Source organism: Hyperoodon ampullatus, assembly GCF_949752795.1.
Source record: "Hyperoodon ampullatus genome assembly, chromosome: 14".
Classification (NCBI taxonomy): domain Eukaryota; kingdom Metazoa; phylum Chordata; class Mammalia; order Artiodactyla; family Ziphiidae; genus Hyperoodon; species Hyperoodon ampullatus.
Window position 1 is genome coordinate 38,231,774 of NC_136927.1, and position 16,923 is coordinate 38,248,696.

Consider the following 16,923-nt stretch of genomic DNA (forward strand, 5'->3'; position numbering starts at 1 on the left):
ACAGTCAAAAGCCAAAGGCATAAAGAGAATCTTGAAAACAGCAGGAAAAAAGTGAATCCTCATGTACAAGGTGTCCACAATACCATTAACAATTCACTTCTCATCAGAAACCAAGAGACCAGAGAGCAGTGGGATGACATATTCAAAATGCTGCAAGAAACAGACTGTCAACTAAAAATTCTGCAAAACTATCCCTTAGAAACAAAGGAGAAATCAAGATATTCTAAGATAAACAAAAACTGAGAAAAATCCATCACTAACAGACCTGTCCTATAAGAAATACTGAAAGGAGTCTTCAAACTGAAAGAAAAGGGCACTAGGCAGTGTTTTGAATCCACACAAAGAAATAGAGCACAATAAAGGTAACTACAAAGGTGGATATAAAAGTCAGTATGTAGATCATCCAAAATGAAAATAAATAAGGAAACACAAACTAAATGATACGTTAAACAAGATGGACTTAGTTGATATTTATAGGACATTCCATCCAAAAACAGATTACACTTTCTTCTCAAGTGCTAATGGAACATTCTCCAGGATAGATCATATCTTGGGTCAAAGATCAAGCCTTGGTAAATTTAAGAAAATTGAAATTGTATTAAGTATCTTTTCCAACCACAATGCTATGAGACGATATCAATTACAGGAAAAAAAAATCTGTAAAAAACAAACACATGGAGGCTAAACAATACACTACTAAATAACCATGAGATCACTGAAGAATTGAAAGAGGAAATCAAAAAATACCTAGAAACAAATGACAATGAAAACATGACGACCCAAAACCTATGGGATGCAGCAAAAGCAGTTCTAAGAGGGAAGTTTTTAGCAATACAGTCCTACCTCAAGAAACAAGAAACATCTCAAATAAACAACCTAACCTTACACCTAAAGCAATTAGAGAAAGAAGAACAAAAAACCCCCAAAGTTAGCAGAAGGAAAGAAATCATAAAGATCAGATCAGAAATAAATGAAAAAGAAATGAAGGAAACAATAACAAAGATCAATAAAACTAAAAGCTGGTTCTTTGAGAAGATAAACAAAATTGACAAACCATTAGCCAGACTTATCAAGAAAAAAAGGGAGAAGACTCAAATCAATAGAATTATAAATGAAAAAGAAGTAACAACTGACACTGCAGAAATACACAGGATCATGAGAGATTACTACAAGCAACTATATGCCAATAAAATGGACAACCTGGAAAAAATGGACAAATTCTTAGAAAAGCACAACCTTCTGAGACTGAACCAGGAAGAAATAGAAAATATAAACAGACCAATCCCAAGCACTGAAATTGAAACTGTGATTAAAAATCTTCCAACAAACAGAAGCCCAGGACCAGATGGCTTCACAGGCAAATTCTATCAAACATTTAGAGAAAAGCTAACACCAATCCTTCTCAAACTCTTCCAAAATATAGCAGAGGGAGGAACACTCCCAAACTCATTCTATGAGGCCACCATCACCCTGATACCAAAACCAGACAAAGATGCCACAAAAAAAGAAAACTACAGGCCAATATCACTGATGAACATAGATGCAAAAATCCTCAACAAAATACTAGCAAACAGAATCCAACAGCGCATTAAAAGGATCACACACCATGATCAAGTGGGGTTTATCCCAGGAATGCAAGGATTCTTCAATATACACAAATCAATCAGTGTGATAAACCACATTAACAAACTGAAGGAGAAAAACCATATGATAATCTCAATATATGCAGAGAAAACTTTCAACAAAATTCAACACCCATTTATGATAAAAACCCTCCAGAAAGTAGGCATAGAGGGAACTTACCTCAAGATAATAAAGGCCATATATGACAAACCCACAGCCAATATCGTTCTCTATGGTGAAAAACTGAAATCATTTCCACTAAGATCAGGAACAAGACAAGGTTGCCCACTCTCACCACTATTATTCAACATAGTTTTGGAAGTTTTAGCCACAGCAATCAGAGAAGAAAAAGAAATAAAAGGAATCCAAATCAGAAAACAATACGTAAAACTGTCACTGTTCGCAGATGACATGATACTATGCATAGAGAATCCTAAAGATGCTACCAGAAAACTACTAGAGCTAATCAATGAATTTGGTAAAGTACCAGGATACAAAATGCACAGAAATCTCTTGCATTCCTATACACTAATGATGAAAAATCTGAAAGAGAAATTAAGGAAACACTCCCATTTACCATGGCAACAAAAAGAATAAAATACCTAGGAATAAGCCTACCTAAGAAGACAAAAGACCTGTATGCAGAAAACTATACGACATTGATGAAAGAAATTAAAGATGGTACAAACAGATGGAAAGATACACCATGTTCTTGGATTGGAAGAATCAACATTGTGAAAATGACTCTATGACCCAAAGCAATCTATAGATTCAATGCAATCCCTATCAAACTACCAATGACATTTTTCACAGAACTAGAACAAAAAATTTCACAATTTGTATGGAAACACAGAAGACCCCAAATAACCAAAGCAATCTTGAGAAAGAAAAACAGAGCTGGAGGAATCAGGCACCCTGACTTCAGACTACACTACAAAGCAAGTAATCAAGACAGTATGGTACTGGCACAAAAAAACAGAAAGATAGATCAATGGAACAGAATAGAAAGCCCAGAGATAAACCCACACACATATGGTCACCTTATCTTTGATAAAGGAGGCAAGAATATACAATGGAGAAAAGACAGCCTCTTCAATAAGTGGTGCTGGGAAAACTGGACAGCTACATGTAAAAGAATGAAATTAGAACACTCCCTAACACCATACACAAAAATAAACTCAAAATGGGTTAAAGACCTAAATGTAAGGCCAGACACTGTAAAACTCTTAGAGGAAAATGTAGGCAGAACACTCTATGACATAAATCACAGCAAGATCCTTTTTGACCCACCTCCTAGAGAAATGGAAATAAAAACAAAAATAAACAAATGGGGCCTCATGAAACTTCAAAGCTTTTGCACAGCAAAGGAAACCGTAAACAAGACAAAAAGACAACCCTCAGAATGCGAGAAAGTATTTGCAAATGAAGCAAGTGACAGAGGATTAATCTCCAAAATATACAAGCAGCTCATGCAGCTCAGTATCAAAAAAACAACCCAATCCAAAAATGGGCAGAAGACCTAAATAGACGTTTCTCCAAAGACGATATACAGATTGTCAGCAAACACATGAAAGGATGCTCAACATCACTAATCATTAGAGAAATGCAAATCAAAACTACAATGAGGGGGCTTCCCTGGTGGCGCAGTGGTTGAGAGTCCACCTGCCGATGCAGGGGATGCGGGTTCGTGCCCCGGGCCAGGAAGATCACACATGCTGCGGAGCGACTGGGCCTGTGATCCATGGCCGCTGGGCCTGCATGTCCGGAGCCTGTGCTCCTCAAAGGGAGAGGCTGCAGCAGTGAGAGGCCCGCATACTGCAAAAAAAAAAAAAAAAAACTAAAAATAGAACTACCATATGACCCAGCAGTCCCACTACTGGGCATATACCCTGAGAAAACCATAATTCAAAAAGAGTCATGTACCACAGTGTTCATTGAAGCTCCATTTACAATAGCCAGGACATGGAAGCAACCTAAGTGTCCATAGACAGATGAATGGATAAAGAAGATGTGGCACATATATACAATGGAATATTACTCAGCCATAAAAAGAAAGGAAATTGAGTTATTTGTAGTGAGGTAGCTGGACCTAGAGACTGTCATACAGAGTGAAGTGAGTCAGAAAGAGAAAAACAAATACTGTATGCTAACACATATATGTGGAATCTAAAAAAAAAAAAGATGTTCTGAAGAACCTAGGGGCAGGACAGGAGTAAAGACGCAGACATAGAGAATGGACTTAAGGACACGGGGAGGGGGAAGGGTAAGCTGGGATGAAGTGAGAGAGTGGCATAGACATATATACACTACCAAAAGTAAAATAGATGGCTAGTGGGAAGCAGCCACATAGCACAGGGAGATCAGCTTGGTGATTTGTGTCTACCTAGAGGGGTAGGATAGGGAGGGTGGGAGGAAGACGCAAGAGGGAGAAGATATGGGGATATATGTATACGTATAGCTGATTCACTTTGTTATACAGCAGAAACTAACCATTGTAAATCAATTATACTCCAATAAAGATGTTTAAAAAAAAAGTCAGTATAAATATCTTTTTGCTAGTAATTCTTTTCTCTGTAAAATAAAGCAGTAATTATAAAATTGTGTTGATGGGCTTATAATATATAAAGATGTAATTTTACAAAAGAAAGGGAGGGAATAGAGGGATATTGGGGCAAAAATTTTGATACACTGTTGAAATTAAGTTGGTAAATCTAAGCTGTTGGGTTTCATTTGAGATAAAATCCACCATTTTAAACTGTACCATTCAGTGATTTTTAGTATATTCACAGTGGTATGTGGCCATCGCCAATATCTAATTGCAGAGTATTTGCATCACCCCAGGAAGAAGAAACCCCAAACTTCCTAATTCCTCCTCCCGCATCCCCTGGCATCCACTAATGTCTCTGCCTCTGTGGATTTACCTATTCTGTATATTTCATATAAATGGAATAATACAATATGTAGCCTTTTGTGTCTGGCTTTTTTCACTTAACATAGTGTTCATCCATATTGCAGCTTGTATCAATACTTTAAAATTTTTTTCTGAATAATATTCTGTTGTATGGATTTTGTTTATCGGTTGATGGCCATTTGGGTTGTTTCCCCTTTTCTTGCTATTATGAATAATGCTATGAACATTCATGTACAAGTTTTTGTATAAATGTATGTATTCTAACTCCAACTGAGTACACTGTTATACACTTCAATTCTGACACTAGCCACCTAGAGTTAGCACAGATCCCACAAATTAAGGGCTCTGTCCTCCACAAGATTGCCTCTAATTCAGACACTGCCACAAGTTCAGGAGGGCAGGGCACTTCTGACCTACTGGCTACAAATTTGGGATTTCCCACAACCCCCTCTAGTTCAATAGAGAGACAGTTATGATGCTTTGATCGGGGCCATGGAAGCATAGAGGAGCAGTCAACCCAGAATGGGAACATAAGCTTGTCGAGGAAGACTTCCCAGAAGTGACTTCTAAGCTGTGACTGGAGTTTTGAATCATAGGTAGAAACCAGGAGAAGAAGTTTGGAAGAGTAGTTTAGGCAGAGGGAACAGCATATACGAAGGCCTGGGGTGTGTGTGTGTGTTAGAGATGATTTAAGAGTTAATTTAAGAATTTGAGCATGAAATGTAAAAAAAGAAAAAAAAGCAATATCATCCAGACCTTTGTAGGACATTTGGACTTAGAGGAGAGAGAGTGTGTAGAAGAAAAACCAGATCCAACAAAGACCCCTAAAGAATGCCAAATTTTAACGCATGGCAGAGAAGAAGGTATCTGTGAAAAAAGACAGAGAAAGAAAAACTAAAGAGGCATGAGGAAAATAAATAGAACATGGAGTCACCAAAACCAAAGGAAATGTGTTTGAAGAAGCTGTATCAGATGCTGCTAAAATATTAAGGAAAGGACTTAGAAATGCCCATTAGAGTCAGCAGTATGGAATGAGTGAGCCTGGCAAGAGCTGTGTCAGTGGGGTGGTTGGGGTAAAAGCCAAGCTGCAGTAGATTAAAGAGTGAACAAGACTCTGGGAAGTGGGGACAGGGACTCTTTGACAGGGTAGGGGACAAAGGATACTAGGCGGAGCAGACAGAAACACAAACGTGTCGATACCAGAGGATGGCTTGACGTGATGGGATAGTTTTGTTTTATGATAAGGAAGACTTAGGGGACTTCCCTGGCAATCCAGTGGTTAAGACTCCGCACATCTAATGCAGGGGGCGCAGGTTCTATCCCTGGTCAGGGAGCTAGGATCCCACACGCCGCGTGGTGCGGCCAAAAAATAAAATAAAAAATAAACAGTTGGAAAAAAATAGGGAAGACTTAAGCTTATTCAAACAATTTTGCAATCCAGAAGAGAAAGATAATAATAAGTTGGGCAAGCTCCCAAAGAAAGTGAGAGGGAATGGGATCCAAAACAAAGGGAGAAAGATCAATAGGATGAAAGAACAAGTGTGTGCAGATAAATTCATAAGTTTTGATGGTGGACAGTTGAGGGGTTGCTGTCTGATGGCCTCTATCTTTTCTGAAAAGTAACAGACACAGGCACCTACTTAAGTGATAGGGGTGGTGAATGGCTCTCATATTGAGGGAGAGTGCAGCAGACTTGGAATGGCCACAGTAGAGAATGGGGAAACGCTGAATTAGGGAAATCTAATTAGTTTCTGGGTAGTGGTGATGGTCATGAGATAGAAACTTAGGAATTGATAGTGGCACGCCTCTGCTCTGAGATATGATTTTCTTCATCAGCATTCAGCATACTGGAGGTAAGTGCAGGAGGGGCAAAACCTATATTGAATCAGGGTTATGGTTTTTGCCTGGTGGGTGCAGTGAAAGGATAGAAGTTAGGTGGTAATATGATGGATCAAGGACTCTAGGCTGGATAAGGAAAGAAGTGAAGACAATAGGAAAGTGATGGATGGGGAGAAAATAGGGGCCAGTGCCAGGAAGTGCCAGGGAGATATAAGAACAGGTGAAAGTAACAGGAACGGACACTGTTACTATAGTGGACATTAGTGACTGGCCTAATAAACCTATTATGTTACTTGGGTTTTCAGACATTGCCTATGTATGGTTCATTAAGTTTCCTTGTTTTACGTGTTCACTCTTTTCGGCCAGTTCACTATTTATAAGCACCCGCATCTTAAGGTAGAACCCAGAAATCACAGCTGATAAAAAATAATCATCACTAGCAGTGCTTCCGGAGGAAAATAATTAAATATGTGAAGTTTTTAAGTTACCTGTAGACTATTATTTTCTGTGCTTGTGCTTCTACTCATTTAAAGTATGAGCTGCCAGGGTATGACTTACACCGGAAGGGAAGGTATGTGTCACTGCCTACATTGGGGCCCCCTACCAGGCCCCTTCTCACCTGCCTCCAGGTTCTCCTAAATTTCCTCAGCCAACCTGTCACTGAAACATGAAACTCTGTAATTTCATTTAAGTTGGAATATCATCCCTTACTTAACTACAGATGCTCTTGGAAAGGGCAATATGTTAAGCCTTTATCAGTCATTAAGACTTTTGTGGTAACGTGTTTGGTTTGTGTTACCAGTAGGATAGCTTGCCAAGATTAGATTTTTATATCCCCAGGGAGAAAATAGAGTAAGAGGTCCACATCAGTTGTAGGGATTGGGTGGGCCAGTTCACAATACCTACAGCTAACGAAGAGAGCCCCCTGAGAGGAAGAGAACGTGAGTAGGAAGAAAACTCAAGGGAGAGATGGGAGAGGGCAATAGCAAATGTTAACGTCACGATTTTGTTCAAATTCAGCCCTATCTTGGAAAACCCGCTCCGTGGTCGGTTTAGCAAGCAGTTACTGCATATGATTTGCTCCGACAGATTGGTGGGAATGTGTGCCTTTCTACTTTACAGTTACTGTGTTTCAGATTTTCTGTGACACAGCTTTTACATGTAGTGATGACATGCCTTGTAATCATCCTCATTGTGGCAACAGACATGCTCAGACTGTGTTAAATCATTTCAGCAGTGTCTGGATCTATAGATGATGGGTGTCAAAAGCCTCTTTAGTTAAGATTCCCCACTTAACAGGGTAAGATTCATTATGACTTCCTTTTCTGTGTTTTGATACCACAGGTGAGATACTAAGAGGCATGTGGGATGCTATAGTTCCTAGTTGGTTTTCCTTTTTCCTATTGTGTGCAAGTTTTTATTTGGCTAGACTGGTTACCTAGGAAACAGCTGCAGGGTAAAGATGGATTGGCTATTTGGAAAATGGAATTACAGGCCCCTTCAGGAGGCAAAAGACCTGTTGGATAAAACAAAAATTAGTGAATGGCTGAATTTATGCTTAATTTAGTGTGCTTCAACAAATCAAACTGAGACAGTTGTATAGGAGAACCTAGTTAATGCAGCATGATTTTTAAATTTAGCTTGTTTTTAATTTATTTAAGTTCACCAAATGTTTATTAATTCCTGCTTTGTACCCACTGCTGCAGGCCATTCTAAGGGTTTCCAATGAAGCAGAAGTTTCAGTTCCCTCCTGAAAAGCTCATTTTCTGTTTGGGGTTAAAAGAAGTTACCTTAAAATCAAGTGCACGATTATGTGATACAGTCTAAATGTGTTCAGAGAATTTGGAGGATGTAAAAGATCTTGGCTAGTCAATGTGAGTGATGGATTTGAATCTACAGGCGGGAGATAATTCTTTGAGGTAAAAGATGAAATTTAAAGACCTGGTGAAAGTTTGGGTACTAACAGTTACCTGAATTTACAAGATTCAATGGTAGCAGCACAGTTACCCTTGCAGATCCCTACACCCAGACAGCTTATGGAAAATATAACTCTGATATAAATTATATTGCCGTAGAATCTTAAGAAAATGAATTTTAGTGACAATGTTGACCAACCACTGTTTGCACGAGCCTTTGCATAATTTAAGAAAACTCTATTTTCACTGAAAGTGTGACAGTATTAGTTTTGTAATCTCAGACCACTACAAAAATGTGAGCACATAAGAGACACTCAATAAAATATTTATGAATTGATTTTCTTATATACAGTACACCTTCTTGTTAGTTAGCATTAGCTTTCTTTTCTTCCAGAATGTAGCTGTTGAATATTTGGTCTTGATTTGTGGTGATAAGGACTTTCGTAAATACAGACGCATAACTCTTCTTTTATGGCGGAACATCTGTCAGGTTATTTCCATTGATTTGTAGAAAGTATAGGTATAATTTTCATTTTCTTACTTGTTCTCTTTGTATTCACTTGGTGTGGTGTGCCAGCCAGGAGAGGAGGAAAAAGCAATCCTACTCAGAAAGCTTAACAACCTATAGGCACAGGAAGTTAAATTTGAGCCCTCCTTGCCATGTCCATAAATGGAAAGTAAACCAGGCAACATAAGGATACTCAAAATATTTTGAAGGAGAAATGTTTTAGTTACGGTTTATTGAACCTACAACTTCAAATATTTGCCAGCAAAAAATAATTCTCAAATGTAAATCTCAGGACTTCCCTGGTGGCGCAGTAGTTAAGAATCCGCCTGCCAGTGCAGGGGACACGGGTTCGAGCCCTGGTCCTGGAAGATCCCACATGCCGCGGAGCAACTAAGCCCGTGCGCCACAACTACTGAGCCTGTGCTCTAGAGCCCGCAAGCCACAACTACTGAGCCCACGCGCCTAGAGCCCCGTGCTCTGCAACAAGAGAAGCCACTGCGATGAGAAGCCCGTGCACTGCAACAAAGAGTAGCCCCGGCTCTCCGCAACTAGAGAAAGCCTGCGTGCAGCAAAGAAGACCCAACGCAAACAAAAATAAATAAATAAATTTATTAAAAAAAAATCTCAGTCCACTAGCTATTTATAGAGTTACCAATGAAAGCTCCATTGTATTTTAAATTTGTGAAGAGAATTGTTACTATAATCAGAATCCATAATATTGAATTTTGCCAGAGGGTCTTTCATTGCCTGTTTTCTATTCTCACAGACTGATGGCTTTTATAAATGAGATAGTGACTACAGAGGGTAATTTGTTAGAAGATTTTTGCTGAGTGATCAGGAGTGGTTTCCTGTTAGAAGAGCTTGAGCACTGCTGTGAATGCCTTCTTTATTTCCAAAATTACCATAAAATGCCTTATCATAATAAGACACGCCCTCTCCCTCAAGTTTTCTTTTCAAGGAAACTTTTTAATGTTTCATTTTAAGAACAATTATGCAACTCCCTGGTACCTACTCACCCCTATTGTCGCCCCTTTTCTGGTTTCAAGCAATTACCATGATACTAAAAATGTTAGTGACTGTCAAAAACTTTGAACTGATTTACTTCTCTGGCCTGTGGAATCACTCCACTCCAAACAGCAGCTAGGAGGAGGGATAGTGTGGCATTAATTACTGTGACAGTTTGCTCACTTTCTATCCCTCTCCCGCCCCTCATCTGCCTCCATCTTGCTGGCGATGATCCTGTAATTATAATGCTGTTTGCACCTATGCGGAGATCACAAGAAGGGCCTAATTATTAGATGATTTGAGAGAAAAAGGTACAACTTGTTTGTGTTATCGTCTTCCACTCTTTTGAAAAGTTATAGTCAGAGTTAGCATTAGAGGAAAAAAGACCACAACTCAGTTCTGAGAGCTGATTTTTCTCTTCATTTTCTTTGAACACATTGCTTATTTCTACAAATGTACGAATGGCAAAGGCATGTTGCAGGAAAAACCCCTCCCTCCAACAGCCCCACCTACCCACATATACATCTGTATGTACAGGTCCGGCCCTGGTCTGTCTTCTCCCACCAAGGGCAGCTTCCCAAAATGCCTCTGGGAATTTTACTGACTGTCCTCAAAAAAGGCATTTGTTCATGGCAGGTGCTATGATTTTGAGGTTAATGTCTTTTTGTTATAGTTGTTGTTGTTCATAATGAGAAAATAAGACCAATAAAAGATGCAGAAATCTGTTGTTTTCAGTGGCTCCAGAAATTTCTTTTCTTGTATTTTTGGCAGCTGTTTTCCCATTTGCAGTTGCCCTTAAAGGGGGAAGCAAGCAACTTTTACTCAAAAGTAACATTTTAATCGTTCTTCTTACTGGGGAAAAGGATAAAATAATAATTCTTTCATCTTCCTTATCTAGGTTTCTGTAATTAATTCACCCCAAATTTGGTAGAGAGGTTCCTTGGGTTTTACATGAGAACATGTTTGTTTAAAAATAGCCTTGATGTTTTACAAAAACCACTTTCATTTATTTAAATGGAAGTGGGGGCACTTTAAAGATTAGCATCGATGCCTTTATGCTTTTCTGCTGAAGCATACTAGTAATGATTTGGCACTGTGAGCACTTGTACATTGTACAAAAATTGTTGACTTACCAAATGAGGTGAACCTACTAGTTTTTCCAGCATTTTCTTGAATTTAGTGGAAAAGTACTTATATTGTAATTTTCTTAGACCTTTTAAGTTTAATAAAATAATATTAGTTCTAGTATTTAATCCATTATTTAATTTTATTTATGTATTACACTTAGACATATTTCAAGTTTGCTTTCAAATTTTTAAAACGTGTGTTTCTCCTCAGCCAAAATAAAATCATATACATTTGAGTCTTGGATCTGGGAATAGAAAAGTTCCAATTCTTTTTGCTAGTATGGTAATCTCAGCAAGAGCAGGAACCTCATCTCTCTTGCTCACTGCTATTTTCCTGGAGCCTAGAACAGTGCCAGACACAAGTACCCAGAAAAGTATTTAATAAATGACTGAATGAATTGCCTTCTATGACTTGTGAGGTTTTTTTTTTTTTTTTTTAAGTTCACTTTGTACCTTAAACAAAGTATTACTACATAGCGGACTACAGCAGGATGCTGAAGAATAGGACTCAGTGGAATTCAGTGCTTGAATGACCCACTCAGAGAGAAAAGGACTAAAGGGGTGTTGGTAGGGACAATTCCCTGGGTGTGCCAAACCCACTAAAATACTCCCACGTTTTGCATCTCTCCAGGAGCACTCACTGTGGGCCTTGTGCGACAGTGTCAAACAATCCATGGACGAGACCGGACATGCATCCCACCTCGGCTTCCCCCAGAGTGGGTCACCACACTGTTTTTTATCATCATGGGAATCATTTCATTGACTGTCACATGTGGTTTGCTGGTGGCTTCCCACTGGCGAAGAGAAGCCACAAAATATGCTCGATGGATAGCATTCACTGGAAGTAAGTAACCTGTGCTAACTAAATTTGTCTAGAAGGCACTCACCCTGGAATCAAGACTCAGTAATAAGGACTCTCAAATCATCAAAGGGCACCACTTGCATACGGCCATCAGATAGACTCTACGCGGTCCCATCAGCTCTTCAGAATTCTCACCATAAGACCAGGACATCCAAACCTTAATTGCTTTGTATAACATGCTATTTTAATGAATTTTATTTTTGCTCACATTGTGACATAGTGTTCCAGGTCTGTGACTCAGAGCTACCACTAACCTGAGTCTTCCTCTTCTTAAAGGTATTGGTATCTTCTGTCAAATAAAGATAAATCTAGAAGAAAATATACAGAAATACAAATTAGTTTAAGGTGGTGATTTGCTTTTTAATATCATTGATTTGAGTTTCTACCGTAAGTTGTGGTGTGACCACTGAAAAATCAACACATTTGGTTATTTAATAATCGTTTCTCAACATTTCTGATGCCATTTAAGCTATGCCCAAGGATGTGATAATATTTATATATTACACATTCTCTTGTACTTTGCAAAACTGGTTTAATTTCAGAACACAACGCAGGCTTTTCCCAAGCTAAAAGCAACAAAAATGCTCAAAGGGAAGATTTCTGTAATTCTTCTTTCTAAAGCAGGTTTGTCCCCCAGGGAACATTTGTCAAAGTCTGGAAACATTTTTGATTGTCACAACTAAGGGGATGCTCCTGGCATGTAGTGAGTAGAGTCCAGGGATGCTGCTAAACAGTGTACAAATGCACAGAACAGCCCTCCACAACAAAGACTAATCTGGCCCCAAATGGCAATAGGGCCCTGTTGAGAAACCCTGCTCTAAAGAACAGGATAACTATCCCTATGCTAAATACTATGGTATTTAATTTCTAATTCAGTGTCTTATAATCATCTCAGGTTTTCTTAAGTTTTTAAAAAATGAATATTATAACACAGCTTACTTTCACCTGATATTGTCGTGTAGAACTTGTATTACAGGGCAAAGGCATAATCCCATGTATCCCTATTAATGTTAAAACTCAGTTTATTCTTAAAGATCATAGGATAGGGATATTAGTTCATGAGTCTCTGTTTCTCCCTATCTCTCTGTGAAACTCTCTTTAGAGAATGTATATGTTTCTGGATCTGTTGTTTTATTTTTGTATCTATTTCTCCCTTAATTTTAAAATTTAGATCAAGTTGAAGTTGACATAAAAAGGCTTCTCCATCCTTGTTAAGAAATGTGAAACAAGTTGATCTTTTTTGAGGTCAAACAGACCTCCTGAGACAGTTCTTTTCTAAATAGTAGGGTCTAGAGGCAGTTATAGAGACAGTGCTACTAAATTAAAGGGTATTGGTGAGGAATTTAAAGAGAATCTTTACTCACAGATACAGTTACTTATCCACTCTTTAGAATTCACTCTTTAGGAGTAAAATAAAATCAAAGAAGAAGGATTTAGTTTCTGGATTTAGTTGAAATTTGGGAGTGCATGTGCTCTGAATACCAAAAATCTGAAATATTATTTAGCAAAGTAATATGAGTCAGAGAAAAGCATTAAGGTACTCACATGAGCCATTGGTTCTTATGACCCAATAAAGGGAAAGAACTTTGATTATCTTGTTTTTCATTCCTCTTCAAGAGAAAATATTGAAGTACATATTTAATATATAGCTACCTTGAAATGCAGAATGTTTTTCCTTTTTTTCCATTTTAAATAATTTAACTTTTTAAAATAATATGTGTATGATACATAATTCAAAGCCTATGAAAGGGTCACCAAGTGAAAAGTAAATCTCATCTGTGGCCCTGTCACCCAGTCATCCGATACTCCTTTCCTGGAAGCAACCATTCTCACCAGTTTCTGGGGTTTCCTACCAGTGGTGTTCTATGCATAGAAACATATATGTATATGTGTGAGTGTTCTATAAATACATATTTATTCTATTTATACTATTCTGTATCTTGGTTTTTTCGTTCAACAATATATCTTGGTGTTGATGTCATCTAAGGAAGCATAGAGCTGCCTTCCCAGAGCTAGTTTACTGGGGTGGTAGTCACAAGAGGGATTGGGCTCCCCCTAGTGTTTCCATTCAGCCTTTGAAAATGTACTTCATCTCCATTTTATGCACTTCTATTCCAGTTAAGCTATAGTTTGGTAAGAATATAAGCTAACATTTTCTGATGGATTTACACAGTGGAAATGCTCAAAGGAGAGCCACACATGAGGGGGCTCACCTATGGGGGCAAGGGTGACAAAGCTGTGCCTTTTTCTTCAAGTCTGACTCTTGTCCTTGCCTTTGCCACCCTAATTTACTTGTCTACCAGTACACCTGATTGACTTTCACCACTAAGAAATTTACGCTATACAGGATATGGAGTTATGTCTTTGCAGACTTATTTAGGACCCAGAACTTAATTGTCAAAAGTTGATATGTATTTTCAGCATTAACAGTATTTTAAGATGTAAAGTAACTTCACAGGTGTCAATAGCTAAAAAACCCCACAAAAAACAGGAAAACAAAAACAAAAAAACCTCACCCACCAACATTAAATCTCCCCAGGATAGAGAACTAGATTCCTTGAATTAAAAACAAATATTGGATAGAATTAGGAGTTCATTGCTTCCTTTAAATTTGATTAAGCTTTTCCTAACCAATTTGGAAAATATTTAACACTTGTAAAATATTAAACCCTGCTTTAAATATAGTCATTAAATGATTACTCCATTATAAAAGATAGATTTTTATTTTACAGTAGAAAATAGGAAAGGATAGGAATTAAGTTGGCACATCAATTAACAGAATGAACAACAGTAATATCTGCATATCTTTTAAGGACTTCTAAATTATTTTAGTGTTTCTTGAGGTTAGAGATTAATCCACATTAAAGAACAAATTGTTTTTAAGACAATAATGTTTTCCCATTGTTTTTATTAGATTGTCTATAGCTATTTAGATTGTGGTTTCATTTTACTTACCAAACCATATTAAGGCATAAGAACCATTAGAGACTGGTGACAGATACCACAGATCAAGGGGCACTGGCAGCAGTAATAAAGTTATTTATTGCTAACTATACAACAGAAAGGCCAAAAGATCTAATACTGAATACCTGAATTTTTCATTTGTTCTGTAGTAGGTATCCAAAAGAATCTAAATCTGCTTATGTAACATTATTTGGTGTGGTCATATGCCCAAAATGAAACAGATTCTATGTCTTCTTAATATAAAATAATCCACCTAAACGGTGCAAAGCAAAGGAGAGTGCCGGTGTGTTTCTTAAGCTAGTGTATTACTTAAGAAAATGTTACTTTTTACAGCATTTCTGGAGCTTCCTTCCAGGAAATATTCCTAATTGGCTTTTTCAGGACTCTCCTATTAAATTTTGTAGATTGAGTAACACAAAAATAATTTAGGACAAGTGTCAGCTGGTATATTTATCCAGGGCTCTGTCAGTATTGCTAGGGATGGGTTTAACTGAGAAAAGTTTTCTCATTCAGTTAATACTGGGAATGACTATAGAATGACATTACACTGAAGAAATGTTTCTGCCTTCAAAGAAATTTGAAAGACTATGAACATTTGACCAACATGCTTTCAAAAAGCATAAAATATTTTCTTGGAAACGCCAGCCTATCTATAGGTAATTTGTGTTCCCTAAGAAGAGTGTTTCTTTGTTAGCACAGGGGAGCACGCGGTTTCCTAAAACAGCCAACTGTGGAATTACTTCTGCCCAGACACTGGGTTTTCTGATATCTTTCTAGAAGCATTTTAGCAAATAATATATTTCATTGTGTTTGCATACAAAACTCAAAAGATTTCCCCACTCTCCCCCACTTTAAACTCTGTAGTCAGAAACCTGGGAGATTTTTTTTTGGGGGGAACGTTGTCCATGATGAGAGATAACCAATCTGACAATTTGCTCCTCATCACAGAAGTCTGTGGTTCTTTCCACTAGCTGATTTTAAATCAGAGTAAGATAAATAGTATTTATATTTGTATGCACCTTTTCTCAATGCCTTATAGCTAATACCAACTGAGAGAGCAGAGAATTGGCAAAATAATGCTAGGACGATAATAATATACAGCATTTATTCAGCTCTTACTATCAACCTGTCACTCACTGTGCGAAGGACTTGACATTGTTTTGTTTATCCTTGTACTATATACTTACCCATTTTCAGAATTTCAGAAGCCTAAGATTACACCATTAGTAAGTAGTAGAGCCAGAACTTAGCCCCTGTCTGACACTAGCCAGAGCCCTTAGTCACTACTTTAAATGGTCAAGAATTGTATATACGAGTACTTAGTAGGTTTGGAGGCCTTCTTTAATGCTGATATTCAAAACTATGTAAAAGGCTAAGCTAGCTTTTACTGTATTTAATTGTTAGGCTTTGGGGATCTGTAGTATACACAAATCTTTTGATAAGTGATCCATGTTGTAACAGATTTGACCATGTCATCAATCCACAACCCTTCTTATAAACTTCCTGTGTGCCAAATTTTCATTGTTTTCTTAATCACCAAACCATGTTACTAATGTTGTGTTCTGGTTTGTTTTACAGTGATCCTTTTCTGTATGGCTGCCCTAATATTTCCAATAGGATTTTACATCAATGAAGTCGGAGGTCAACCATATAAATTACCCAACAACACAGTAGTTGGGTCATCATATGTACTTTTTGTCTTATCAATTTTCTTTACAATAGTAGGACTTCTATTTGCCGGCAAAGTTTGTTTACCAGGCTGATGAATGTCTGAATTGCTTGACTCTTATTATTTTTAATTTTATTTTATTTTTTTATTTTTGGAGGGTGGGGAGGACAAAGGCAAGGCATCTGAGTAGTCCTCGCATAGGAAGATGCTTAGATGAAACTGATGCTGAAAAGAAAAAAAAAATGCTTTGATTTGTTCTCACTATGCACTTTGGATTTAAAAACAAAAAATAAGGAGAGCCTTTTCCATAACCAAATACAGACAATATTGACTAAATCTCCTGAGCATATTCAGGCAGTCAGGTCTGCACTGTGATAGCAACCTAGTGAAGGAGAATGCTTTATACTGAAAAGCATGTGGCCCTTTGTGACTCTGTTGTTCCATTTTTAACGTCTAATGATTCATTTGAGGGAGGAAAAATAAGTCTAAGTATTTATGA

General features: G+C 37.7%; 1 protein-coding gene across 1 annotated transcript in view; it reads left to right on the forward strand.

Annotated features, from left to right (window-relative positions):
- Positions 1-16,518, forward strand: part of MOSMO (modulator of smoothened) — a gene marked incomplete at both ends in the record, with an annotated part of 54,483 nt that extends 37,965 nt beyond the window's left edge. The window contains 2 exons of the mRNA XM_079718902.1: positions 11,561-11,773; positions 16,334-16,518. Of these exons, the coding sequence (XP_079575028.1) occupies positions 11,561-11,773; positions 16,334-16,518 (398 nt within the window). The remainder of the gene's footprint in view (positions 1-11,560; positions 11,774-16,333) is intronic.
- Between the last annotated feature and the right edge of the window lie 405 nt (positions 16,519-16,923).